The sequence below is a fragment of the Orbicella franksi genome, chromosome 14 (genome assembly GCF_964199315.1).
Source record: "Orbicella franksi chromosome 14, jaOrbFran1.1, whole genome shotgun sequence".
Classification (NCBI taxonomy): Eukaryota; Metazoa; Cnidaria; class Anthozoa; order Scleractinia; family Merulinidae; genus Orbicella; species Orbicella franksi.
In genome coordinates, this window is record NC_138158.1 from 17,656,494 (window position 1) to 17,683,076 (window position 26,583).

Sequence of the window (26,583 nt, forward strand, 5' to 3'; positions counted from 1 at the left end):
AGATGGCAGAAAGTGCGGACGAAGGCTTGCCTACTGAAAACTTCTTGTTTCGGGACTCACACTCGAATTTATTCGACAGCAACAGGAGAAATGCACAGTCAGAAAATACGATTGCTACATTGTTCACGTAACTTTTCTTCCCACATTCACAGAGAGCCGAACACACTCGGTCCCTCGTCAGAGTAAAGTTTTCTTTCTCAGTATGTCCTATCCACTTCTCTCAATGCAAGCTCTTTCAGGAAAATATAATTGCCCTCAGCGTTTCTCCATGAATTATTAAGGGACTCAACATGTAATGCCACCACTTCGTCCTTTCGAAAGCGACTTTTTATCCTCTCTCAAGTCGTCCGCCATCTTGGACCCGGACGACCTGCCTTTGGATTGGACGTGATGAATACAACTACCTCAATTCACCGCAGGCGTGTCTCATATAAAGGGAAAGGGCCGTTTTGTGTTTGCTCATCTCACATACATACAAACGCACAAGCCATTCGTGGCAGGCCCATAAAAGAATGCAAAGCTAGCCAAACTAGAAAAGTTAATACCAGTTCTCAGGAGATAAGAAATGAACCATAAAAACAAAAACATTGAAAAAAAAAAAAAACACTAAGCTTACTGTCTTTACAACAAACGAAGATTCTGACACGAACACGCCAGATGTTGAAATAAAACAAGAATCTCCGTGAACGGAACTTAAAAGGTGAAGCAAACAACAAGCAATTGAATAAAGAAGATACTCCACGAAGCAACTTGAATAGTAAATATCTAAGCTTAAGTAACTCTTGCGTTGAATATCCCGCAAAATACTTCATAAAAAAATTAAATGATTGTAAAATAGAAATTAAAGCAGAGATTAATAATTTAATTTTTTATATATTCCTTGCATGATCATTCAGAGAACGAGTAAACTACTAGCTGCGGGTACAAAACCTGAGAAACCACTAGTTGAAGGAGGAGGGGAATGACCTTTTTATTAGGAACAAATTAATTTGTAAAGATTATTGCAACAGAGTTATTATATAATATGATTTGTATTTTCATTTTACATGCAATTTTCAGCAAGTGAAGAATTCCAATTATAATTATTTAACGCATGCATCCTCGGCTCTTGAATTGTTACAACTTAGCTGCCGGCTTTTCGTTTTCGTGAGGACGGAACACATTTTAAAAACAGAGCTTTTCGAAAAAGATGAAGTCACGATAATCATGTGATTTCTCTGCCAGAATTTTTGTTGCGGTGATTGTTACGCTTTCAAATTCCTCAGGCGTAGTGTGGACGGAGAACATTTGCTGCGTTTTCAGAGTGAAACCTGCGTTTTCAAATTCCACCGGTGTAGTGTCGATGGGGTATAAGTGCTATGTCCATGGAGGAATTGACGGAGCACGGACTGCAGTTAGACTCAAACTCTTGTCTTTCTCCACTTACCATCAGCAGACAGGGCCTCCAAGTAGCGTAAATTGTACCCGGAATTTAATCTAATGGGCTCAGCGGAAGTTGCTTTGCTATCATCGGTGTGCTGAAGAGTTTTTTGTTTGGAGACTAACAGTCATCAACGAAAAAAAGGTGCTTACAGATGGTAGCAAACACGTAATTATAAGCTGAGCACAAAATATAAAGCTGTAATGAAATGACAATTTGCATTTTACAGTGCGCCAATAGCATTTCTAAAGCTCAGCTTAAGTAAGCTGGAACCAATAAAGTACATTGTTTAGATTTCAAGATAATATATGACTTAAGAGCTCCTGCCTGAGAGCATTGAGAATCTTGCGACAGCAACTATTTTGGCACATTGCTCATATTTTGTCTCAAGATACCCTTTAGTGTGCTGTTTTCAAAAATCATAATTTTAAATTCCAGCGCTTTTTTGTTTTTGAAAAAAATTCGAAAGTTTGAAAATGCGGTCAAAGTGCGTTTTCCGCGCAAAGGAATGCACCAAATAACACAGAAAGACGAAGCGTTGGTAAATTCTTGAAATTCAGTCAATTGCTGTTAAATTTTGCTCAGATATAGAATAGCTATTCCTCTTTACGGCTAAAGTTGAAAGATAGGTCAAATGCTCCATTATTTTAAGTTTCAAGCCATTCAAAAAACACTACCGTCGACCTGTTAACGAGCGGCAAAATATTGGCTATTTTTGACTGGATAAAACCCTCTCTGGTATCTAATTATTTCAGAATCTAACTTTAGAGCTGAAAAGATTTGTCTTTTAACTGTTATCCTGCCAAATCCCAAGGTCGGACTTGAACTGATTCTCTTTGAAAAAACCTGGAATCTACGAACCATGTTCAGCACATCTGTCAAAATATTTATCTACATTCCGACGTAAAAGAAAGACCGAAACCTCAATGTTCGCTGCTTTGTACATTTGAGTGACTGGATTATCGTTATTTCTGAGCAACTTACGAAATAAAACCCTAAAATATATATCTATCGTGTGATTATTACCTTGAGATTTCAAGATAAGTTGTTGTGGGAAAGCTATTTTAAAATGACATGGCGACCTGCTATGTAAACATTGCAGAAATGGTCGTCTCTTCTCGGATGTATTTTCAACTTTATGAATGCATTTCAGATCTCTCCAAACAAGATTTGGTACAAGATAACATCTCGTTGGTTTCTAACAGCGCTTAATTTACGCGCAATAGTGTAAACGTATTTGTTATTTCTCATTTGCCGACTGGACTGTAATTTGATCTAATTTCACCTTTCACCTACAACTTCCCGATCCCACGCAAATCACGCACACTCATATAAATATATTTCTAAGATAAACACAAAATACGCACCAAAGCCCGTTTTACCATCCACTTGCTATCGCTCCAGCTTTCAGCTAACATTAAAGCATCCGTTGTAAGAACCAGATGTGTTTGAAATCTTCCCGAAAGCATATAAAACACCCATACAGGTCAGTTTATTTACGAATTAACACAACAGCCAAGTCACGCGCACATCAGGTGCGGTATAATTATTGGCTACATTGAACTGGAAAACCTGGAACATATTAGACCAGTCCTGCTGTTGGGCTTAGCTGTGCCATTTTGTGCTCCTAAGTGTTTGTATTTTTCATATGGCATTTTTCTTTAGCTACATTACGCTACAAGGTAGGTCCAGCACTTGCGGCAATCGAGTGACTATCCAGGACACCTCGAGTGCGTTAGTCTAAAGGACTGCAGGAGAGATGTCAGCAGTCATTTGGCAAGCTTCAAACTAAGCGGGGATGAGAGTATCAATACAGAGATGAAGTTGCTGTTGGCGAGAGCTGGTGAGTGGTGTCATTTATGCTGTTTTTGAACCGGTAGTGCCCACTTGCATTCCTTGACAGGATCACATTAGCACCAACTCCCAGGTAGCTAGTCACTGCAGTGTGTTTGCCCTTAGCGATTGCACCAACCCAGACCTTCGGCAGCAATGCGATCACAGACACGAATACGTATGCGAGCAGTGCGAAAACCTAAATTCTACGCTGACTGCCATTTCAGAAGTCGTAGCTAAGGCGCCGTTTCACATGGATGACGACAGAGACGAAGCTGTATGTCTGACCACGCCACGCTTGCCATCCAGTCATGGAAATGTCATTTGTTACGATCAGCACACCAAGATTAGGCTCGCCTGGATGTCATCGATGCCCTCAACCAAGAAACGGTTTTCATTGTAAACGACTGGGCAATGAAAGTTTTGCCGCAGAGGTACCGAGAGTCGCAAGCAAACTGGTTTGGCAAGCGTGGTATATCCTGGCACATATCAGTCGTATACCGACGAATAGAAGGGTTCCTACAGTGGCAAGGGTTCATCCACGTCATCGAGTCATGTAGCCAGGGAAGCTCTGCAGTCGTAGCCACCATGCACCACATGCTGACCACACTTAAGCAGGAGCACCCGGAAATCAACACGGCCTTTTTTCGTCGGGATAACGCCAGGTGTTACCATTCTTCTCACACAATCCTGGCGTACCGACATATGGGAACACGTTGCGGTATTCGGATGGCACGCATTGATTTTAGCGATCGGCAAGGTGGTCAAGGTGCGGCAGATCGATTGGCTGCGTCATGCAAATTCCATATCAGGGCATACATAAATGAAGGGCTCGACGTGTGCGCTGCAAATGACATGAAGATTACATTGATTTCTCATGGAGGATTGGAGGGAGTCCGAGTGGTTTCCATGGACACCATTGCCGAGACGCAAGACACGGCCCAGACAATAGCAGGTATTACAAAGCTGAACAACTTTGAGTTTACTTCAACAGATTCCGTTACTTGTTGGGATGCATATGGTGTCGGTCCTGGTGATGTAATCAAACTGGATGCATCGTCTTCTAGGTCTTCTGGTGAGTAGCCAAATATTGTACACATAATGTCACGATTTGTTCTACGGACTGCCAAACTCTCATTTTGCCGTTACTACGGTGTTCTTCACAATTCGACCTTAATTAGATACAATAACGAGTACGGAAACCTCCGTGATTAATAGTGTTAGGTAGAGAGGGAGTGAGGGATGGGTAATACTTGCTTTTCAGTAGTACCTCTTCAACACCTGACATTACCAATAACAATAACTGCATTGTTACTTGTTTCTGGATTGAAATATAATGTGGATGTGTGTCTCATCATGTTTCAGAACCTAGTCAGAGCGGACTAGTGGCAGCATTTTCCCCGGGAGACTTCAAACCTCTGGGCAACAAGTCGACCAAAGTCACAACTCTTGAAGCCAGCTCGGAGTAAATGCAGAATGTCAATCCAGAGGAGAGCAACAAGGTTGCTGGGGTTTATTCATGTCCCCAGGATGGGTGCGTGCGCATCTTTCAACGGGTATCGGCGTTTGACAAGCAGTTGTCCCACGAGAAACGCACACGGTCACCTGAGAGACATACTGTGATAGTTCTAGCCAAAATGAGCGACAAGTCCGCCCTGGAGGAGAGCTTTGGCGTATTACCGACCCTAAAAACCTCAACGCTTACACAGGATTACCCTATTGCAGTTGCCAAGGAGGGATAGGCTCTAAGAGCTGTCAAAAAAGCTTATCGGTTCAGCAATAAACAAAAGTCCTACATTTTGGCTAAATTTAGTATCGGCCAAACAACAGGCCGAAAGCTCGATGCGGAGGTCGTTGCTCGTGAAATGCGCCGTGCTCGTGGTGCTGACTGTCTGCGACTTTTCCAGTCATCAGAATTCCTTACAGCCTCGCAGGTCGCATCTTTCTTTTCGAGTCTTAATGCTGCCGCTCGCCAGCAAGATATGGATGAGTTAGATATCCAGGCATCAGAAGAGGAGACAAATTTTACTAGCACCAGAGACGTGGCGGCCACAGCAAGCCAGATCCAGCATCCTATTACGTATGACCAGTTCGATCTTTGTTCAATGGCGAGAGGTGATACCTTGAAGGTGCTCAAGTTACCAACGCTCAAGCGTGTATGCGAGGGCCTGGGCCTAGATGTATCACAGCCTCCCGTGCGCAGGAGAGCTCCCTACATGGAACTACTAAAGGACATAACACAGAACTGTTCTTGTCAACAATGAACAAACCCTACGATCCACAAGGACTGTACTGAGGCCTGTTTACAAGAAGGGAGGGCACCGTATTAGTAGGGTTATCCTAGCCCGAGTTAACAAGCAAAATCAAATTTTGATTTCAAGCTCTTTATCATCCAGACACCATTTTCTTTCTTGATTTTAGAACGCGTTTGAAGGCAAGACTGCAAACAATTCTGCTTAAGGATATTTTAGCGACACTGAGTAGCAACAAACATATCGAAAACTTTAGCGCCAAACAAGATATAAACAATTTCGGTGATTAATTGTTGATCGTCAGTGTGTAGAACATATTTTGTTTTACGGAATTGAAATTAAGTTGTTCAGGTAGCTGAGTTGTACCTATCTGAGTGTTTACAAGGACAACATATAACCCAGGTGCAAGGGTAACATTCACGCTCGGCTAGGGTTTGTCATCCTAGTGTATTCTGGCTGCCTCATAAGCACGCCGATACAAAACAACAAACTTTCGAGTGCTAGAGACTTAATTGTTAGGATAACTCTGGCGTTAGGGTTACCTTTCCTCTTTGTTAACAGACCCTTACGACGCCGACTACCACCCCCCCTCCCCTTCCTTCGCTTCCCGCCAAAAACAATGTGTGAAAAATGTGCAGCAAAAGTTTGGCCACAATTTGTATTAAGATAACCGTGACACCTGGAAATAAGCAGGGTTGTATTCGATTTTACAGTACCTGAAAACACTGCTTACGTAAGCTCACTTGTCTGCTAACTCGACATTTTACATTGGCAACAGATCCGGGGGGAGCTCTTTGGGAATTTCTGGGTGGGGATGTGCCGCTGGGACCCTGGCAACCTTAGCCTATACCCGAGCTAGTTCAGCTGAATTTTGCTACCCCTATACTAGAGTAAACTCCCCGAATCCCCTCATCTATCGACACTGTTGAGGCTGATTTGCGTAGATTTAAACTTGCCGATTTGATTTTTTTATATTTTTGAGTGGCAATTCCGGGTTTCCTTAGTCTAGATAAAATCTTCAACCAGCTAGTCAGTTTTGTGAAAAATTATACCCTATTCTAGACCCAAACGCTCTGATTTACCCTATCCTAGAGTAAACTGCTTGAAAACCATACCCTTCACAGCGGCACATACCTATATAGCTCATATATGGCAGTGCCCCCCCCCCCCCCCCCAGGCAACAGATGTAGTACCCCGTCTCAGCATGCGTGACTCAAAGGAGTGTTGCGTTACTCCGGGTCTCTCGCGTTTCAACAGCAAAACCGCCGTCATAAAATGTCAGTTATCCTCGATGGTAAAGGTACTTGATTCGAGAAAATATGGAAAAATATGGCTTCAGAGGCTGCATGCGGTGTCATTGGTATGTATTGCGTTTACTTTGGATCTGAATGTAAGCTCCGCACGATGAGCCGAGCGACAAGCGGGCGGAATTAATGAGCTATAATATTGAGCATAAAACTGCAAGAGTCACAAGCGAAGTTAACCTGTTGAGCTCCTGAAAATTGTCTTATAAAATCATAAATTATACGTTAATAAGGATATAATGCTGTTGTTTTCGTTGCGACTCAGTTCAGGAACGTTTGCGACTAGTGTTTGTGTACTCTTCAGATCCGTGTGAAATCGACAGATTATCTGTTGACAACGGGTTTTCAAATTTTATCATTGTTTTAATTTTTTTTCACTCACAGGACTTTCAATGGTTTCTAAATGATTTATCTAACTTTTGGGATAAGTTAATTGTAAGGTCAAGCCAGAAAATACAAGACCTTATACTTTTTTTTCCTCAACCGCGAAGTTCAGCGTCCATTTCGTGTTCAAATTATCTTGTCATCTGTGAGTTGTACATGACAAACAACTTCGTTTTGCAGAGACGGAAGCGCGTTGAGTTCGAGCTTAAGATTTGGAGGGATAACAGCTGAAGAACAAAACGTTTAGGCCATGGAGTTAAATGTTGAAAAAAGAACGCACCAGGAAGGGTTTTACCCATTCCAAATTAGCCAATATTTCGCGTCCCGTTAAGCGGTCGTCGCACGCGTTTTTAGGATGGCTTGAAAATTAAGAACATTGGAGTATTTGACATATTTATTACGTTAGACTTAAAAAGGAATAGCTATTCTATGCCTGAGTAAAATTTAACAGTAATTGATTAAATTTCAAGACTTTACGAACGCTTCGTCTTTCTGTGTTATTTAGGGCATTCCATTGGGCGGAAAACGCACTTTGACCGCATTTTCAAACTTTCGAATTTTTTTCGAAAATAAAACAACGCTGGAACTTACAATTATGATTTTTGAAAACACTTCACCAAATGGTATCTTGAGGCGAATTATGAGCAATGTGCCAAAATAGTCGCTGTCGCAAGATTCTCAATGCTCTCAGGCAAGAGCTCTTAATTGTCACACCTAGGGCAAAACACCTCTAAAACATTGACTGCAACTCTAGACAGCCAATCTCTTCAACATCTTTTGACGTGTTCGAAATCACCTGCTTTTTTTATTATTTATTTTTTAAGGTCGGAAAATTCCGTTTTGCGCGGTTCCCGTTCTTCTCAAACGTGAGAAAATCGCGTAATCCAAAACTATAAGATTTCATCGTTTTACTTGGTATTTGTCAATGCTCGAATGTCTAAAACCTTCAGTTTTTGTAATGTAAACGTATTTTACCGCCTGAGCAGGACTATCTTTAGCGCAATATAAGTCAACTTATCAAATTTCTCCAGGTAGATGAAAATAAGATAAGGGTTATGTGACACTTTTGATAGACCGTTTGCCGGCTCATCCTTTTTATTTTTACAGCCTTAGCTACCAAGTGTTTAATTAAGCCATGAATATAGTTATTCAAATTTTATGTTGTGCGCGAAACACGCGTGAGACAATTCACGGTCATCTAGCGACGCAAAACTTACTTCAAAGCCTTGTTTTCTACACATATTCGGCATGAACTTCTTCGACGCAGAAAATTTCACAAATTTGACAGTGCCAGCTACGAGTGCTTCTTCTAGAAGCGGCAGTTGTTATCATCTTCCAGATCCAGAGTTTGACGAAGCTTACCAGCGCTGGACCACCAATTTAGTGACAGCTGTGGTTAACGCCGTTTTATCACCGTTCGCTGTCGTAGCAAATTTCTTTATTACCTTCGTAGTTTACAGAAAAACTGGGCTACAAACGCCTTCCAATCTGCTGCTCGGCAGCCTTGCAGTTTCTGATGTCCTCGTTGGTTTGGTGGTGCAACCAAGTTACGTCGCTTACCGACTGTTGGAGAACCAGAGTGGATTCGTCCCCTGTGCTATCAGAATGTTGTTCTCGATAGGATTTTACACGTGTTATGGTGTCTCCTTTCTGACGCTGTGCACGATAAGCTGCGAGAGACTCATCGCTTTGCTCTGCCACCTCCGGTATCGAAGTATTGTTAACCGTCAACGCGTAATGAAAACTGTCCTGATCATTTGGTTGGTCAACATATTATTAAAGTTACTCCAATGGGCTCATAATCACACTTTCCGAGGAATTCATCTAAGTTTGTGGTTAGCTTCGCTGTTTATCGCTATCGCCACCCAGTGCAGAATTCTTTCTATTATACGGCATCACCAGCGGCAAATTCAACAGCTACACTCCATGTCGTCCACTCGCCAAATGCAAATCAAGCTGGCGATAAACATCGCGTCCATCATAGCCATATATTTTGCCTTCAACTTACCAGTTCTTGTTATAACTATGTCTGATCAAATCGTCAAAAGGCATATCGAAAGCTACAACGTCTACAGCTGGGCCGAAACTGTGGCATTCATGACTTCCACTGTTAATCCATTGGTGTGTTTCTGGAGAGTAAAGACCATTCGAAATGCCATCACAGAATTCTTACCAAGATTAAGGACAAAGGAGAAGAAATTTGGGGAAATACCGTTTAATAACCATGTTGTGTTGGTAAGATTTCGACACATTATGCCGCCGTAGGTACGGGACATCACCCTGAATACCATGCAGAGGGAACAGCCTGGAACAATTGTGCTTTAATAATTATAGACCATGAGATGAACTTAATCGCAATTTTTAGAGTCAATCCAAACGATAAAGCATGATCATTGGGTCAAACGTCGATTAAATTCGAACTTCAGATGAATCAGCACGTTCTATCCGACTACTTCAAATGGATGCAACGTGTTAGTCGATCTAAATTCAGTTGGATGAACTGAGTTGAGTCAAACGTCGAAATTATCAGGTAATGAACTTAAATCGCTCAGTTTAGTTCTTCTCACGTGAATTCGACGTTTGGCCTTGACGCTGACGCTCATAAAGTATTGCGAGCAATTGACCAACGTTCGCTCTTTTAATGCTAGTACCTTGCTCCACTAAAAACGCCGTAGTAGACTTGTCCCGGCTATATATCCAATGGCATTGACCAACCCCCTCCCTATGACTAAAACCGACTCTATCTACAATGCTAGTGAGGTCATTGGGATTGCTAAACAAACTTTATGAATGACCTGGTACGTTCATATATTACTCAATATGTTTCTGTGAAACTGAAATTTGAAAGCACAACGTAACAATGACACCACTCACAGCTTATCGATAGAGCGGTATCAGCTGACCTTAATAAATTGTTCGGTAAAAGAAACAGATAGAGTAACTCCAAAGAGTACGCAATATTTGACTTGCTATTAATGTAAGCGAGTTGAAACCGGCTTAAAAGAGCATTTAAATCTTGCAGTATTTACGAAATTCGGTAGGGGCTGGTTGCCTTTAAGCCCATAGAGCCATTGATGCATCTGTAAATATTCAACTTATTCCTCTCATAGTCGTTGAATGGCACTTTCGCCAAGAGTTTGTTGCATGTATCCGTAGTTATTCGTAATTTTTATACTTTGTCAAATTCTTTCCTTACAACATGATCGAACCGAGTTCATTCAAGTAGGTATTTTGATCAAAAGATTAATTGTACCCTGGCGTGGCTGGTAATTGCTACGAAAGAATATTTTAGAACCATCTTCTTGAATCGATGGAAATTTTACATTTTTTTTTCGTGGCTGTTGTACTTTGTGAAATTAATAAAGTAATTCTTCGCGAAAATGTCTGCTGTTTGACATATTTTCTTGGTTACACAAAGGAGAGGGAGGTGTCTTTAAGGAAAGCTTGTTTTAAATGCGATTCATCTGTCAGGACTGTCAAAAAAAACGGCGGGTATCGACTTAAAATTTTGTGTCCATGTCTGTTACAAAACATCAAATCGAACTGACCTGGCTTCGTTTCTGTCAGGGGCAACTAGCTTTAATTTTACTCAACGACGTTTCCAATTTAGCGGAAGTTATTTTTTTCTTTACAATAAAATAAAACAAAAAAAACAAGAAATAAATTTAAACCCGGAACTCGTTTTAGGTTTGAAAACTTTTAAATTTTGCGGAGTTAACCAGATAAAGGGTCTAAAAAAGAAATAAAAACAGCGAAACTTGTCACTGTGTTTGTAATACATGGAGTTTGAATTTTCGTTATGAGCAGCTGGTCGCAATCTACAGCCGATCGAACAATAGTTTGTTTCAGAACAGTTGGAAATAAATTGTAAAGGGTAAAACCTTTTAGAAGAGGAAATTTAGCTGTAATTTTTTGCTTTCTTAAATGGTTTAGCCTTAACTGTTTTCTATTTTGGGAAGCGTAAAATGTTTTTAAAAAGACAATTTATTTCACCCAAATAGATACATAAAATTCTACAGCCAATCAATAGGCCATTTCCGAATTACCTTGTGCCTTTGTCTCAAAACGAGTCCCCGAGCAAAGACTTTCGTATGAGAATGAGCTTGATTTGTTTGAAAATGAACCTGTTGTTGGAACACATTTCCATATGAATGGTTTTGCAAGAAAACTAGACTCGTTTTGACAAAGAGGCAAAAGGGAAGTCGGAAATGGCCTATTGACAAGAATATCTCGTTTAATAACGCACAGAGGAGTAATGTATTATACTGTTAGCGTTGACGCAGGCAACACGCTTCTGTTTTCGTTTGTCGCTTGGTCCGCGAGTAGACCTCCTCAAAATTATATTTAATTATCCACAGAACACATGTTGTCATCGACAACGCAGTTTCCATGGTAACAAGGATGTTGATTTGGAAGTCGTTTCAGCCGTTCGGATAATTTATCGTGTTTGTGATGAAACGGCTTAAGACAAGTTAATAACACAAACCAATAAGTCAACTTTTTTTAGCAAATACTGAACATGAGCTGGCTTTAAGACGTCAAGATTGTGACAACAGGGCCTTGCAACTAAGATTATCATTCAAGGCAGCCAATTTGCGTTATACTCACTTTAAGACACAACTATTAGAACAACAAGCCGAGCTGATAAAAAGGGATAGCTTAAGAGCAGTTGGACTTAAACATTTAAGGCTTAAGAAAGAACGATCGATTGCGATCGATGTAAGTTGAGAGTTATAAGTTGGATAATAGAGTTTGTTTTAGAGTATCTGACAGGTGAAAACTCCTGTCCATTTTCACGAAAAAAGTATAGTTCGAGGGTTGAAATTTGAATGCCAGCGGAGCAGAAGAGATGAAAGTGTACGAGAGTTCGCGGCTTAATTCTGGAAATCTCGCAGGCAACGAGTTTTCATTTATTTAAACCCAATTTTGAGCTCACGCCACCCAGCGAATATTAACTATCGCAAAAAGATTCCGGATAGGAAGTTTTACCTCAGAAAAAAGAATCCCTGTAGCACATGTATCTTATACTTTTGAGGTTTAGGAAATGTCCTCGCACAATAACTTTCCGCTCTAATACCTTTTCAAACAAAATTTGTAAAGAGAAATTAGGACTGACATGCCAGACACAACACTGCATGTGGACAAGGGGAAGTCACGAGAACTGAAGCACTTGGGACACACTCTAAAAATAGCTAGTTATAAGCGACGGAGGGACGGGTGTAAATAAAACACTTGCAAGTTGATCTAGTCGGCAGGAAGACAAGTGACCTCTTCTCCCGAATGTGATTGATTTAAAGATGACGATCTAGCGATAAGTTCAAATACAAAGGATTTGTTAGTTTTGGAAGTGCTGTAAATGGAATCAGCGCACATATGTGAATAAATGACCATAACACTCCCAGATCATCCGTCCCTTTAGTCATTTTTTTTTTCAATTTGCTTTGTCTTGGCACATCTTCTTTTCATTATCGAACAAAAATGAACTCAGTCTTCCAATATCAAGTTAACCTTCTAAAAAACTGGTCATAGATCTGTAGTGTAATCGTGAAATGAGTAACAATCCAAGCTTTCTCAAAAACATGTAATTGCAACTTGGAGGGCGTTAAGAGTTGTGTTGCAATAACAAACGGAAGTCTGCAACACTCAAATACAAATAAACTGCATTTCCTGCTGCGAATAGCGGTTGGTTTTGTTCTTCAAGCGAAATTGCGCAAAAGGTATAATTGTCCGCCATCTGCTTTAATTTTGCCGACTTTCATCATAACAAGGAATTCTTCTACTTGTCATTATGGAGATCTAAATTTGTCAAGTTTAATGAAAGAAACTTTCTTTCCAATTTAATTGAAAATATTCCCGGCATATCAAAGACTAAAAATTTTCTTTTTAAAGGTTTTCTGATTAAGAAATGTAGAAACCAATTTTGCATTTTGGAACCCGTTGATAATCTTAATGAATTATAACGTCCCGTTTCAATTGTCTTCTCATACAGCTCATTTTAAACAAAAATCGTTCATCATTGATTCTGACATGTTTAACTTAGCTTGGGAATTACCATAAGCTGGTAAAACTTAACTACATTAGAACAATAGGTATCAAAGTTGACTCTGCAAGTTCAGCTGTTGTATATCTTTTAGCAAAACGCTTTCGAAGATCTAGAGCTGCGAAGCAAAATTATGCCCAATCACAGCGATGAAACTGGAACTGCAATTTCGAATCATTTTCCTCTCGACAGCGACTTCTGCCTCTCGATCTTGCCTGATCCTGAATTCGACAAAGTTGCAGAGCGATATGCAACCAACTTGGTCACAGGTGTTTTAAATGCGGTTCTGTCACCGTTTGGTGTTGTGGCAAACTTCTTCATTGTTTTAGTTATCTCTAGGAAAGTTTCACTTCGAACTCCTTTGAACATGCTACTCGGATGTCTCGCAGCGTCAGATTTTCTTGTTAGTTTGGTAGTTCAGCCGAGTTACGTAGCTTTTAGAATTACTGAAAACACACACAAGTTTGTTCCTTGTTCAGTAAGGCTGCTCTATTCGACGGGATTTTTCATTTGTTATGGTGTGTCCCTCACGACCTTGTGCGCCATTAGCTGTGAACGATACCTGGCATTGATTTTTCCTCTCAAGTATGCGCACCTAATACGCCATTCTAGAGTCATGAAGCTGGTGATTTTCATCTGGATGGTAAACGTCATCTTAACGGTTCTACAATGGGTTCATAACGAGATCGCACGGGGTATCCATCTTATGAGTTGGTTAATCCTTTTGATAACTGCTCTTGTGAGCCAGGTGAGAGTCCTCCCGATAATTCGCCGTCATCAGAACCAAATCAAGCAACTTCAATTGAGAGATTCATCTCGTCAAAGAAGCAGCACCAGTAGCCAAAGTGCAATGCAAATCAAGTTTGCAGCGAACATTGCATGTATTATGGCAGTCTATCTGGCTTTTAACCTTCCAGTTCTTCTCATAACAGCCTTGCATCAAATAATCCTCATCGAAATAAACACTTACAATTTGTACAGCTGGGTGGAAACCGCCGCCTTCTTGAATTCAACTGCTAATCCAATTATTTGCATTTGGAGGGTGAAGGCGATTCGGAGAGCAATCAAAGAGTTGTTTCACGTTGAAGGGAATGGGAGAAAAGTGTTCGCCAGGTATTTGTCATTCTTAGAAATACCTGATAACGATATTGCTTTAGTTGTGTACAAACGTTATCAAGAACCCCATTTGGTCGTTACAAGTTCCTCAGTCATTTCCACAAAAGAGTTATCAGGGGAAAATTAGAGCCTTAAGGGCGGCGCACACGAGGGGACTAATCCCTGCGACTACTCCCTGCAAGAAATCGCGGGGACAAGTCCCATCGTGTGAACTAGCCATTTTTGCTTCAAAATCTAGTCGCAGGGACCAAAGTTTGGTCCCTGCGACGAGTCCCACGAATTCAAACTGGTTTGAATTTTTGGGACAGGTCCCTGCAACTTGTTCCTCAAAACGCTTCGTGTAAACTGTTCATGGGACAAGTCCCTGCGACCAGTCCCTTCGTGTAAACTCTTCGGAGGACTAGTTTTGCGACTAGTCCCCTCATGTGTGCAGACCATTAAGTCCAGATGTAGCGATGATTTAGCTGTACTGGGATTGTTTGCATATCCATAGATGTTAGGCACGATTTTAAAGGTGCACTGCCACGAGCATGATTCCCAAAAGGCTTACATTATCATTACTGAAAACCTAAAAATAACATTTTAGTTTTATCAAAAAATCACTAAACCATGGAGCTTAAAAAAAAAATAATGAGCTGCGTATGTAGAAGTTTGATTGTGAAGTCAAATTGAAAAGTCGGGTACACTTTTTACAAATAACTGAATTATGTCGTCGTGTCTTTGAAAAATCACTGAAACTAACTGCAATATGTTTTTCCTTCGCTATATCGCATAGTATCATCATTGTGGTGTTCTAAAGGATCTTGTGATAAGGGGGCGTCCTTCTGGCAGATAGCTGCATGTTTAAATACATGTACATGCATGGCAGCTCAGTGAACGCTGAGCTTCTAATGGTCCGCCGGCTCAAAAACTGGCCGAGGGTTTGTTAGCCAGTCAGTCTTTACACTTTAGTCTACTTCAACAAAGCTTCAATGCCATGTCAATCAGAGAAAATGAGGTTTGAAGTTTTAAGTATCTGCTAATGTTGTGATCATATAATACCAGAAGATCTCCTCAGTCATACGAGATGGTGTACCATTGCCGAAGATGAAACTTACTATGAAGCAGAGCCTTCTGGAATACTTGAGCTTTCCTACCATGGGGGGATAATCGGCTGCGTGCAAGATTGATACACGATGAGCAAAGCACGTGGCAGGCATGGTCACATGCAAGTCAGTGGAAGAATAGTTTATAGAGGCAATGGCTCTGAAACCTGGCAAAGTTCTTTTTTGCATGTTTTTGTCGGCTATTTTGGGGATTGACCCTGCACAAAACCTGGCAAAATACAAAAGTTGTTATGTGTGCTCATACAACTAACCAATAGAAGGATTGCGATTATGTAATTCATACATAGTCAGTGAGCATAAAAGCAAAAGATGCGCAGGGTCAAGGACCTTCCAACATAAATCTTAGCCTGTTTGTTTGCGTCTTTGATGTTTACCGGGCTTCTTAGCCATATATTCCCTCTATTAACTGTGCCGGAAGTAACATATCAAACACGAATACGGTCGTGTTCGATCACATTTCCAAACACCGAGATGAAAGTTGAAAATACGACGTGCAGCGGAGTATTTTTGACGAACTTCGAGGTGTCTGGTATTGTAGTTAATCAGTGTCTCGAGTGTTTGACAGATCTTCTCAATCGAAACTAAAACTAAGGGGAAACGGAGGAATAAAATCGTAAAAATGTATGCTAATTAAGATGAGATATTCAAAGATCGTCACGGTCATTTTTCCTGTGTTTAAACTTGATGAATTATTGATGACTTTGAGAAGTTCTGATCCATAAGGTTTCTTCTTATTTTTTCACATTTCCCTGTTTTACCTGTAATGCTGATTTGGCATTAATATAAGCTTCCATTCCCACTTATTGTTTACGCACGTTTGATAAATTTCTCACAGCTATTTAAACGGTTTGTTTATAACACATTTATTTCCCTATTGTTCTGTTCGTTTACGACTGGAAAGATTTCCATTTTGCTCGGTACTTTTTACCGACCTGTAAATATTTAGCTAGAATCTGTTTTATATAGGGACTAATTTATGGTCCCTGATTTGGTTCATCATTATGGCGAACATAGCTTTCCGTTGAGTTGAGTTGAAGGAATAAATATAATTAAGTAGACGATGAAGAACTAAAACTTTAATTGACTTAGTTTCCTGTCTAAAGAATATTGTGCAAAATAGAAGGAATAATATAAAAATCATGATGGAAATCGATAGTATCAGAAAAATGTATTGTAAAACGTGAACTATAAAGAGCAACCCCCCCATGAACATTTGAGTACTGTATGACAAAGGTAGTAACACATTTAACGTATTTGTAGCCACTGTTTTATTCTAATTCTGTATGAATAGGTTTAATCCTAATAAAAATACGGCTGAACTGGCGCGCGAAAAAAAGGAAGAATTCTGATTGCTTATCTTAGCGGTCCGGATTTCGCAACACGGACCGCCAAGACAGACCACTCACGAATTTTCTGCGGCTCGGTCCCTAAACCTGCTAAAAAAAAACACGACAAATATTTAGCCAATACGGACCCCATGCTTGTTTAATAAAATATATACATTCTTTTTTTTAAGATATTGTTATGATGAGGAAGGTTTTTTTTCGCAACCTAAAACGGCTTATATTGGGATTTTTAAGGTGACGTTAGAGGAAACATCGGTAGGCACACTCATTCCGCGCATGCAGACTTAGCAAAATCAACTAATGCAACTGTTTATTTAAATAGATTACTCGTTGTAAAAGGTACAAATGAAAGCAAATATATTTTTGTTTGAAAAAATTACAAACGTTCCATATTTTGATCGCGCTATGAACTACTTAGTTGAGTATATTTTTCCTGTTCACTTTTAAGCTCTTGAAGACGATTAAGTGATTTCAATTGCACTTAACACTGACAATCGTACCGTCTCGAATTGATACCATTAGTTTCAGGGCCTTCAATTTCATTCAAAGTATTACAAGTTATCCACACGGCCACAAGTTTAAAAATTGCTTTTCGGATATTTCGACTTCTCCAGCAACAAATGATGGGGTTTAATGTCGAATTCAACAAAGCCAACGTTTCAGCCCAGCTATAATAATTGTAACTACTCAGATTTCCTTGGACAATTTGATGATAAGTAGTCACCACAAGCACCGGCAGGTTAAAGAAAATATAAATGCCTACGATATAAACGATATTAACCGCAAGCTTAAGCTGACGTCGGTAACTATTCGCATTGGAGTTCAACTGGACTTCTTGTCGTCGGATTTCATCGTGATGTCGACGAACAATGCCGACGATTTTAAACTGAAGCAGCCCTGAGGTTAACAGGCATACGAACCAGCGAGTCAGGTGAATAGCTCGCACGGTGGTATTGATTCGAGCCCATTGAAGACAGGTCAGTGATGTGTTTAAGATCCATATTAAACCTGCTAGCGTTAGAATACGTCGCCTGGTAACTAGGGCTTTGTAACGAAGGTGCAACGCCAATGCCGGGTACCTCTCGTAGCTTATTGCGTTTAGAGTTAGGAAGGAAACTCCATAGCAGATGAAAAATGACGTCGAGTAGGTCATTCTTACAAAACAGGGAACAAAATTATCACGGTTTTCGCTTAGTCTAAACGAAACGTAACTGGGCTGAACAATAACGCCAACCAGCATGTCGCAAACAGCTAAACATCCAAGGAGTAGGTTTGATGGCTCTCGCAGCCACGCTGTTCGAAATATTATGAAGAGAACCGCGAAATTTCCGATAACAGCGACGGGGCAGAAAAAGCCATTTATAATGCTTGTTATAAAGTTCGTGGTGTAACGGTAGTGAACTTTATCGAAGTCAGGATTCACCAGGAAAAAACACTCATCAGAATAATTCATGTCCATTGTGTGCAATCCGCGTCATGTAAAATTAGATTTTTTCGAACGAATGTTGTTGTTTTTTTTTATCATCCGCACTTAGATTCATCTCCTGTCATCGAATACCCTTGAAGTCTGAGCAAAATGTCGCAATACATCAGAGATATAGAGCTTTTAAGAAGCATCCATCAATATCACTGACTGTTATGTCAGACTGTAATCCGCGAAAGTCGACAGGCATTATTAACATATGCTAGTTCTTTTAATCAACAGCTTAATTGAATGCCGCGGAAATAAGACAAATACACATGTGTTTAGGGACATATTATGAATTTCTGTAGACATACAATTAAAAGTTACACTCTGCGTCTTCTCAATTGACTGAAATTTATTGTTGTCTTTTCTGTACTCGGATTAAAGCTGGATATATTTGATTTTTTCAATCTCTTGAAATCAAAAAGTTAATGCTAAGTTTATACTGAAAAAAAAAAAAAACTAACATGACTCATGATTACTCATCAATTGGTCGTGTTATTTGCATGTATTAATGACGTCGAAAAAAAATCCTCATTACTTACTTGCTGGGTTTTTTTCCTGAGAAATTAGTAGTTCTTCATGTTTGCCGCCAGGTTATCCTAGTTCGTGGAAATAAAAATCTGTTTATCGATATAGCACGCGTCGTGGCGTTGTTATCAGTAACATTCATCTTTTGCTTCTAGCGATTACGTCTTTCGTGTACTTTGTTTTACCACAATTTGTTTATATAACGTACACACATGTATTGGAAATGAAAATTACATTCAAAAGCCTTTTCTAATGGAAACAAAACGTACGTCATGTAACGCCAAACGAAAGTTCCAGTAACTGTTTCTCACGTACGCTCTATAAAGCTTATGGGACAGAGGAACCACAACAACTGAAAGTTATTAAACATTGCTTTCACGTGATACTGTTTTATTTTGTTGTCTAATTAAGCGAAGGTCAATCGTTGACTTTGTGGATAAAACTCCAGGGTGTGATTATTCAAATGAAAGCCACACTATGGAGCAGCACTTTCATGTGATACTGTTTATAATGCTGTACAAGGCTGTCATAACTCAGTTTTTAAGTCTGTGGATAAAACTCTACTGTGTAGCCATCCAAGCGAAAGTTATTGAGCAGTATTGGTACTCTGTATTATCCTCTGCACGACGCTGTTTGCATAATTCTGTGAATTACCGGTGCTAAAATGTCCCCACTAGGTACGTTACGACAACATGTCAAATGTCATCACTCAGTACGACATCATAATTCAGTTGCAGTCCACTTCAGTGCTCAGCAAGAAAAGAGATTTAATCAACTTTAATTAATTCGGGCATTTTTAAAGCAAGGTAAACTGGATGATATCTGAAGCAAATTGTCGAAATAAAAAAAAAACTTATTGGACTACCCGTGACAATGGAAATGTCTGAAAGGGACTGCCCCATGCATGGTCTTTGTTCATTGATCAACTTCAACTTCTCCTTGAAAACTTAACACATTGTCAAGCAGAAAGATGATGAGAATATCACAACCAATCACAAGAAAATGCTATCTTGTGCCAACGAATTAACAAAATGTCCACTGAATATCATTGCTGAAAATCTGTAAGGACAATTGATATTTCAAGTTACTGGCGAAAAAGAGTCTCTCCCTCTTTATTTCTTTTTGTCATTCTAGACGCAATCTTTCAAGATTCCTGTCTTGCCAATTTAGTACATTAAGGTTCCCCGCAATTTTTTTTTAATAAAGAACACTTATATGATGGTGCAAATTCGACATACTTAGGTCTATTATTTTGGTTTTCAAATGGATCGCAAAATTTCTTCAATTTCTTTCTTTATCTCAATTAAGTTTATTGAGTTATCCAGATTCTTTTCCTCTCAGATCATTCAGGGCTGTAGCTGACATTCTGTTATTCCCTCTCGTCACAGCGGATGTATTGTCTAGTTCCACCTGTGCCAGGGCTCTATTCAAACAAATCATCCTCGCTACAAGTTTCAACTTTAAATTTGAAAACTGTAAGACGGATTTTACCGTCTGAGTTTAGTGAGATTTATTTCATCCCAAGGACTGTAGCTGACATCCTATCATTGCCTCTCATCAGAACAGATGTTATGCCTCGCTCCTCCTGTTTCAGGAGTCTGTTCAAACAATATCATCTTCGCTGAAACGTTGGAAACTGCGCGGCGAATTCCTCTGTTTAAATTTATTGAGTTTTTCAGATTCATTTCTTGTGATCGAAGGACTGTCGCTGACATTCTGTTATTGCCTCTCATCACAACAGATGTATTGCCTAACTCTACCTGTAGCAGGGTTCTGTTCAAACAAACCATCTTCGCTAAAACGTTGAAAACTGTACGGTAGAATCTACTATCTAAGTTCATTGAGTTGTCCAGATTTATTTCACGTCAAGGACTGGAGCTGGCACTCTGGTATTATTACCTCTCATCAAAACAGACGTATTGCCTAACTCCACCTGCACCAGGGTTTTGTTCAAACAAATCATCTTTGCTAAAACGTTGAAAACTTCACGGCGGATTCCCCTGTTCCTCCAGCAACAAATGACGGGGTTGATCGACGAATTCACGAAAGCTATAGTCTCTGTCCAACTGAAAACATTAAGGTTGTTGAAATGCCCGCCGGCGAAGTTGTACACCATTACGAACAGCACGGGGATGTTGCAAGTGATGTAGATAACCACGATGTACGAAACACTTACCGCGAGTCTGGTCTGGCGTTGGAAGTTCTTCCTTTTCGACGACATCCGATTGATGCTGTTTATCTGACGTTGATGTCGACGCAGAATCAAAAATATTTTAAGGTGGGTGGCAAAGGTTACCAGGAGACAGAAGAGTAAGAGGGCTGCGTGGCAGTTTCGGAGGAGCTTGCTTTGAGCGATCCATTCCATGAAAGTCATTGCAATATCCATCACCCAGATAATCACAGCCACCATGAGGACGCGCTGCGTTGTCACTAGCTCCTTGTAGCGAAGGTGCAAACACAGAGCGATGTACCGTTCAATGCTGATGGTACTCAGCGTCAGGAACGAGACGCCGTAACACACCCAGAAACTCTCCGAGTAGACGATTCTCAACAAGCAAGGTGGTACAAAGTGTGAGATGTTTTCATAGAGACGGAACACAACGTAACAGGGCTGCACCACCATACCCACCAAGAGATCAGAACATGCTAGGCTCGCCATAAGAACATTGGAAGGAGTATGAAGAGCTGTACTCCGTGCTATTACAAAAACAACAAGAAAATTGGTTACAACAGCGAAAGATGAACACACCGCGTTAATAGTGGCTGTTATGAGGTTCGAAGCATGACGGGTCATCAAATTTTCGTCTGCAGGATCCGGTAGGACGAAGCACTCATCCAACGACATTTTCTAGAAGGAAATACGTTACGACGTCTTTTCGAAGACCACACAAGCTACTTGATTCATCAATATGGTTCTTGCTCATTTAGCGTGGGTTTAAGAAAAGCTGCAAATTTTCACTTGAAATGCTGTTTTATTGACTTCTGTACTTGTTATCAGAGAATCTTGAACGCAATTTCCCCCAAATTCATATATGTTTTTATTCGAATGCCAAATTTTAATTAAAATGTCAGCCTCCTAAAGGGCATTAATACAAGACTAATTTACAATAGGAAAGCGCCTTGAGCAACTGAACTTAATCATGTCGAATAAAAACAAATATACACTGAATGTAATACACTAGTAAGTACTTTCACCTTGCGCAAACAAGTGTTAGCGAAAAAGTTATCAGTTATCCACTGGCAGACTAAAGCTTTTGATCGGTGGAGTCAAATAATGTTAAAAAAAAGATGAATAATTTAGAGTGAAATTTTTCTGTGATTGAAAGCAATAAATATAGAGTACTATAAAATGATGTATGTGTGCATTAGTGATTAGGGTTATTAGTGAATTAAATGCAGGGGGTAACCTTGAAATGAACATCAAACACAAAAGATCGAGTTTGACTACATTTCCAAACACCTTAAAGTTCGTCAAAAATACTCCGCTTAGCGTTTTATTTTCAACTCCGTTCTCGTTGTTTGGAAATGTGGTCAAAGAGATGTGGTCTTTTTTGTTTGATATATTAGTTTTTTACCACATTACCAAACACCGAGGAGAGAGAGTTGAAAATACGACGCCTAGCGGAATATTTTTGACGAACTTCGAATTCGAACTTACTATCCTTAAGGGAGTGGAGCTGTTACCGGTGTCTTTGGGCCATTGAAACCCAGTAAGCTAAGACGGGAGGGGGCCCCATGCTCGAACCTCGACTTACCTATTTTACACGTGATTTTAATTCATTATTTGCGACGGAGATTTCAGACACTTTCAGAGTCGTTTAATTTGCGTCGCTTGATAAATATTGGTCAATATGTCATTTTTGGACAAACAATGGTTTAAAAATTAAATTTAAAAGTGATTTTCTTCAAGCCAAAACTCCTGATGAGTCAAAGGTCTCGCCGAAACCTGTGTTTAATTTCCTGTACATGTATATACTAGTACCATTGAGGTGCACTGATACAGATTTAATAACAATTGCCAAGTTGATGTACTCGTTCCACAAAGAATTAGTTCGGTGAGTGATTTGAGAGAACCGATTTTTTTGATGAATGATTTATTTAGTTAACATTGTTCTTTTGGGAGAGGAGCATATGTTTTGTGTCTTTGTTTGAGGCACAGAAACATTATTTTTATATTCTGAGAATCAAACTGCAAAGAAGGAATAAAAATATATATAATTGAAAGATGTTTTTCCAGATGACAGCTCATTACACGTTTTTATACAAAACTGTCAGTAAATTCAATTTAGTTTCTTACTTTCATAGCAGACTCCGACAAAACCTACGCTTTTTTTTTTTTTTTTTTTTCAAAACAACTATTCATGCGTTGATCTCCAATAAGTTTCTCTTTATTCAGCTTATTTTTGCCTTTCATATGAAAAGGGTTTTGGTCAATGCCAGTGCACTAACATTTCAAGATGTCACTTCTTTCTTCTCCCATCATGACTTAAAACAATATGACACTTTGCTTTGAGGAAAGGTAAATGGAAGGTCAGGAAATAACCTACTATGCAATTATCAGTTATTATGTGTATTTACTTTTGTAAAGCATCAAGATACTGTCAAAATAGCTTTTGTCAGTCTTCCTATTTTAAAAAGCCTGTTATAATCTGTGCATGTGCGGCGATTTGATTTTTGATTCCGCTTCGGTAAATGAAAATTGGTTTTCTGCTATCGATCTTGTGAAAACAGTGAATGTTATATACACGCTATTCAAGAGATTATTTTACAATAGCTGTCTAATTTCCCGCGCGCTGATTGGCTCATTTTTATCATCAATAAGAGTACAGACGAATAAAATTTTAATTTATGCAAGCTTTCAAGTTCAACTTTCAGCTGTCAAACTTTTTAACCAATGAGATTTTTTGTTAAGTAGCCAATCAAAAAGCGAGAAAAGCTATTGACAATGTTCGCGTCATTTTGAATAAAATTCACTTATCTTTGTTTAAGGCAAGTTTACGGCATCTTTTCCCCTCAGTTATTCCCGGCATTTGACCATTTTGGGATCTTGTTATTGTAAAAAAAACAAAATGACGTCAGTTTTTTTATGCGTGTGTCCTCTTAGTGATGATAAATTTTGTCATATCATCGTCAAAGTTTACTGTGGAACCTCACCTGCGGCTCGTGGTTCCACGGCCACTATGACAATGTTTTGACGCAATTTATCATCAATAAGAGGACAGACGCATAAAAAACTGACGTCAATTTGTTAATTTGTCACTTGTGGAGGGCTTTGCCCAGCAGATTTAATTTTTTTTATTTTTGTGCATTAGAAGATCCCAGAGATGTCCTCGAGGGAAGATATTCAAGTTGGCTCGCTCCATATATAGGGACTAAGGCGGGACCCAATATTTTTTGGAAAACAAAGGCTTATTACAAATTGTTCAAGTCACACACAAAATATAAACCTTAGACGGTAATCTCATCCCTACCCTACCACGGGGGAGAGGATATTTAAGGATATAATGGCATTACACGATGTTTGACAATGAACACCTCACGATTTGCGTACTTTGTAGAACATATATTCCTTAGTTGTGCTTTTGCACTTCCCCGAGAATGATACCACGGTTAAATTATTAAAATATTGAAAAAACGATTGAAGCCATATGCGACCAGTGATGGTGAAAAGGGAAATGTTGATGATATTTATGTGGGAGACTGATGGACGTGAACGAAAATTGAATATAATTTTGGTATGTGTTAATGTAAATGAAAACAAAGGGTGTCGTGAAGTGGTTTCATTTACATCTCCGTGTAACTAGTACATTCTTTGATTTTTATTCATGGTTTATGTGCGCCATCAAATCTTTCTTTTCTAAGCCCAGGATCACACATTACATTCAATTTGCATTCATCGACAGTTCGTCCATGTTTTGATGATGGTCAGCTTTAAGTGGAACGGATCTCGCTTTAGTCACTTTGCTCTTACCTTTGCTGGAAACAGTGCCTTCTTGCAGCTGACTCTTTCTGTAAATTACCAGGTCGCAGCTGATATGCCTCTTCCTCAGACAAATTCTTTCCAGGAAGTCATAACACTGTGGAGTGGATAAAAGCTATTCTATGAGTACCTGGTGTTGAACTAATGGACATGGGTTTCATGGTGCGTTACAGGTTTTAACAGCATAACTGGCCTTGGACGTAGACAATTTAATCGATCCTTAAAAAGACATCAACAACTTTGCACGAAATAGTTTTAGTTTTCAAGGTCAAGAAGTCCTAAATTAAACCAAAAAGGAAACACAAAAAGGAAATTCAAGCCAACTTTGAAATTCCCTGAAAATCGCTTTGTTTTTATTTAATTTTTACCAGAGCAGCGAAGCAACGAGACGAACCAACGCCAAAAAAAGAGAGAAGCGCCCAACCAGCAAGAGCCCGCACGCAGGCTTGTCAGGGTACCTTAACAACAACTTTACATTATAAAATAAGAAATACCTGTTTGTGTAGGTCTCTTTTTCCTTGCCGAAAGGGACCACTGAAATCTTCACTGTACGATTTCAAAGTCACCAAGAGAAAGGCTATTACTAAGACCAATCTAACGCTCCCTCTGTCCATTTTGTTCAGTCTGGATGTGTTGGCGCTAACTCGGCTTGGTGACGGTGGCTATGTCACTATATATATTTTTAGTCACTCCTTATTTATAGGAAATCTCCTGGTTGATGTTTTAAGGTAAGTGTCCCATGTTCACTTCCTATCCATTATGCGTCCTTGAGCTTATTATTTGGAAGGAAACAACTTATAGAGACTATACCTACGATTTAACATTCCCGAAAGAGAACCCTGAGCAATTAAGCCATAACCATGTTTTTGCTATGTTTATAAGCGAAGCCGGATAGATATTCTTAAGCATAGTTTCCTGCATCTCTCGGAGCCTCTCCGGCCATAGTGACCTTAAGTTCCATAAATTTCGAGCTTCACTAAAAAGCAGCACAATTTCCAGGTGGTGTCACAACTGATGAAGTAAAGAGCAATTTGGAAACTTCATGTTTGCAACAGTACAATTTTAACAAGTTCGAAAGGCTGTTAGGCAGTCAAACCTTGACAAAAGTGGCAGTTTGGTTTGTCAAAAATGTTTTTGTAGTAAAGCGCTTTCATTCTCGCCACCGCTAGTATTGCTAGTCATCTTCACTTAATGGGCCCGTGAATCAGAATACTGTGTCCGGGTTACTGTTCTTTAAAACAATCATTATTGTTTTTTTGTTTTTGTTTTTTTGTTTTTTTTGTTTTTTTTATAACATCGTATATGTTTTCCGACTTGTCAAATTTGCATCAAATATGGAGAAAAACTCATTTTAAAATATAAAATATAGCTGAATTAGAGAAAATAAACTGAGTGGATAGAGGATATTACACGGTGACGAGAAGACATGAATTTTATGTTCTCGTGGCAAGAGAACATAAACACGAGAACATAAAATTCATATCTTCGAGCCAACGTGTAATGTTCTTTTTATTATATGGAGAAACCAATTCAGCAAAAGCAAAAGGCGGGAATCGTGACTTCATTGAACGATACGACACTCACAAAGGTGACATACGGAAAATACGCCACTCGGGTCCCGGATGAAGTGGCGTATGGAATCTACGAGTGGTTTAGTTCCCAGTAAAACACTCTTCTCCATATAATAATATATGTTATACTATAGTATGGCCTTATAGTTTCCTTTTCTTCCTCTGCCAACCGTACGCGTGCTTGCGATTTTTGTACATTGTATTTACCTTCTGCCTCAGAATTCTAACATCAAGA

General features: G+C 39.5%; 4 protein-coding genes and 1 pseudogene across 4 annotated transcripts; 3 read left to right on the forward strand and 2 right to left on the reverse strand.

Moving 5' to 3' along the window:
* The first annotated feature begins 2,494 nt into the window (after window positions 1–2,494).
* On the forward strand, window positions 2,495–4,722 carry LOC145467267 (uncharacterized; annotated as a pseudogene).
* A 3,358-nt stretch (window positions 4,723–8,080) lies between these two features.
* On the forward strand, window positions 8,081–10,183 carry LOC145468415 (uncharacterized). The gene has a single exon (XM_081452117.1). It carries the CDS (start codon window positions 8,442–8,444, stop codon window positions 9,456–9,458), a length of 1,017 nt encoding a protein of 338 aa, XP_081308243.1. The 5' UTR covers window positions 8,081–8,441; the 3' UTR covers window positions 9,459–10,183.
* A 3,183-nt stretch (window positions 10,184–13,366) lies between these two features.
* Window positions 13,367–14,744, forward strand: LOC145468935 (melanocyte-stimulating hormone receptor-like). The gene has a single exon (XM_081452649.1). The coding sequence runs from the start codon at window positions 13,367–13,369 to the stop codon at window positions 14,474–14,476; it is 1,110 nt and encodes a 369-aa protein (XP_081308775.1). The 3' UTR covers window positions 14,477–14,744.
* Window positions 14,745–16,929: 2,185 nt separating this feature from the next.
* On the reverse strand, window positions 16,930–18,440 carry LOC145468863 (cannabinoid receptor 2-like). Its single transcript, XM_081452555.1, has one exon. It carries the CDS (start codon window positions 18,258–18,260, stop codon window positions 17,283–17,285), a length of 978 nt encoding a protein of 325 aa, XP_081308681.1. The 5' UTR covers window positions 18,261–18,440; the 3' UTR covers window positions 16,930–17,282.
* A 2,212-nt stretch (window positions 18,441–20,652) lies between these two features.
* LOC145467268 (adenosine receptor A2b-like) lies at window positions 20,653–21,642 on the reverse strand. Its single transcript, XM_081450815.1, has one exon. It carries the CDS (start codon window positions 21,640–21,642, stop codon window positions 20,653–20,655), a length of 990 nt encoding a protein of 329 aa, XP_081306941.1.
* Between the last annotated feature and the right edge of the window lie 4,941 nt (window positions 21,643–26,583).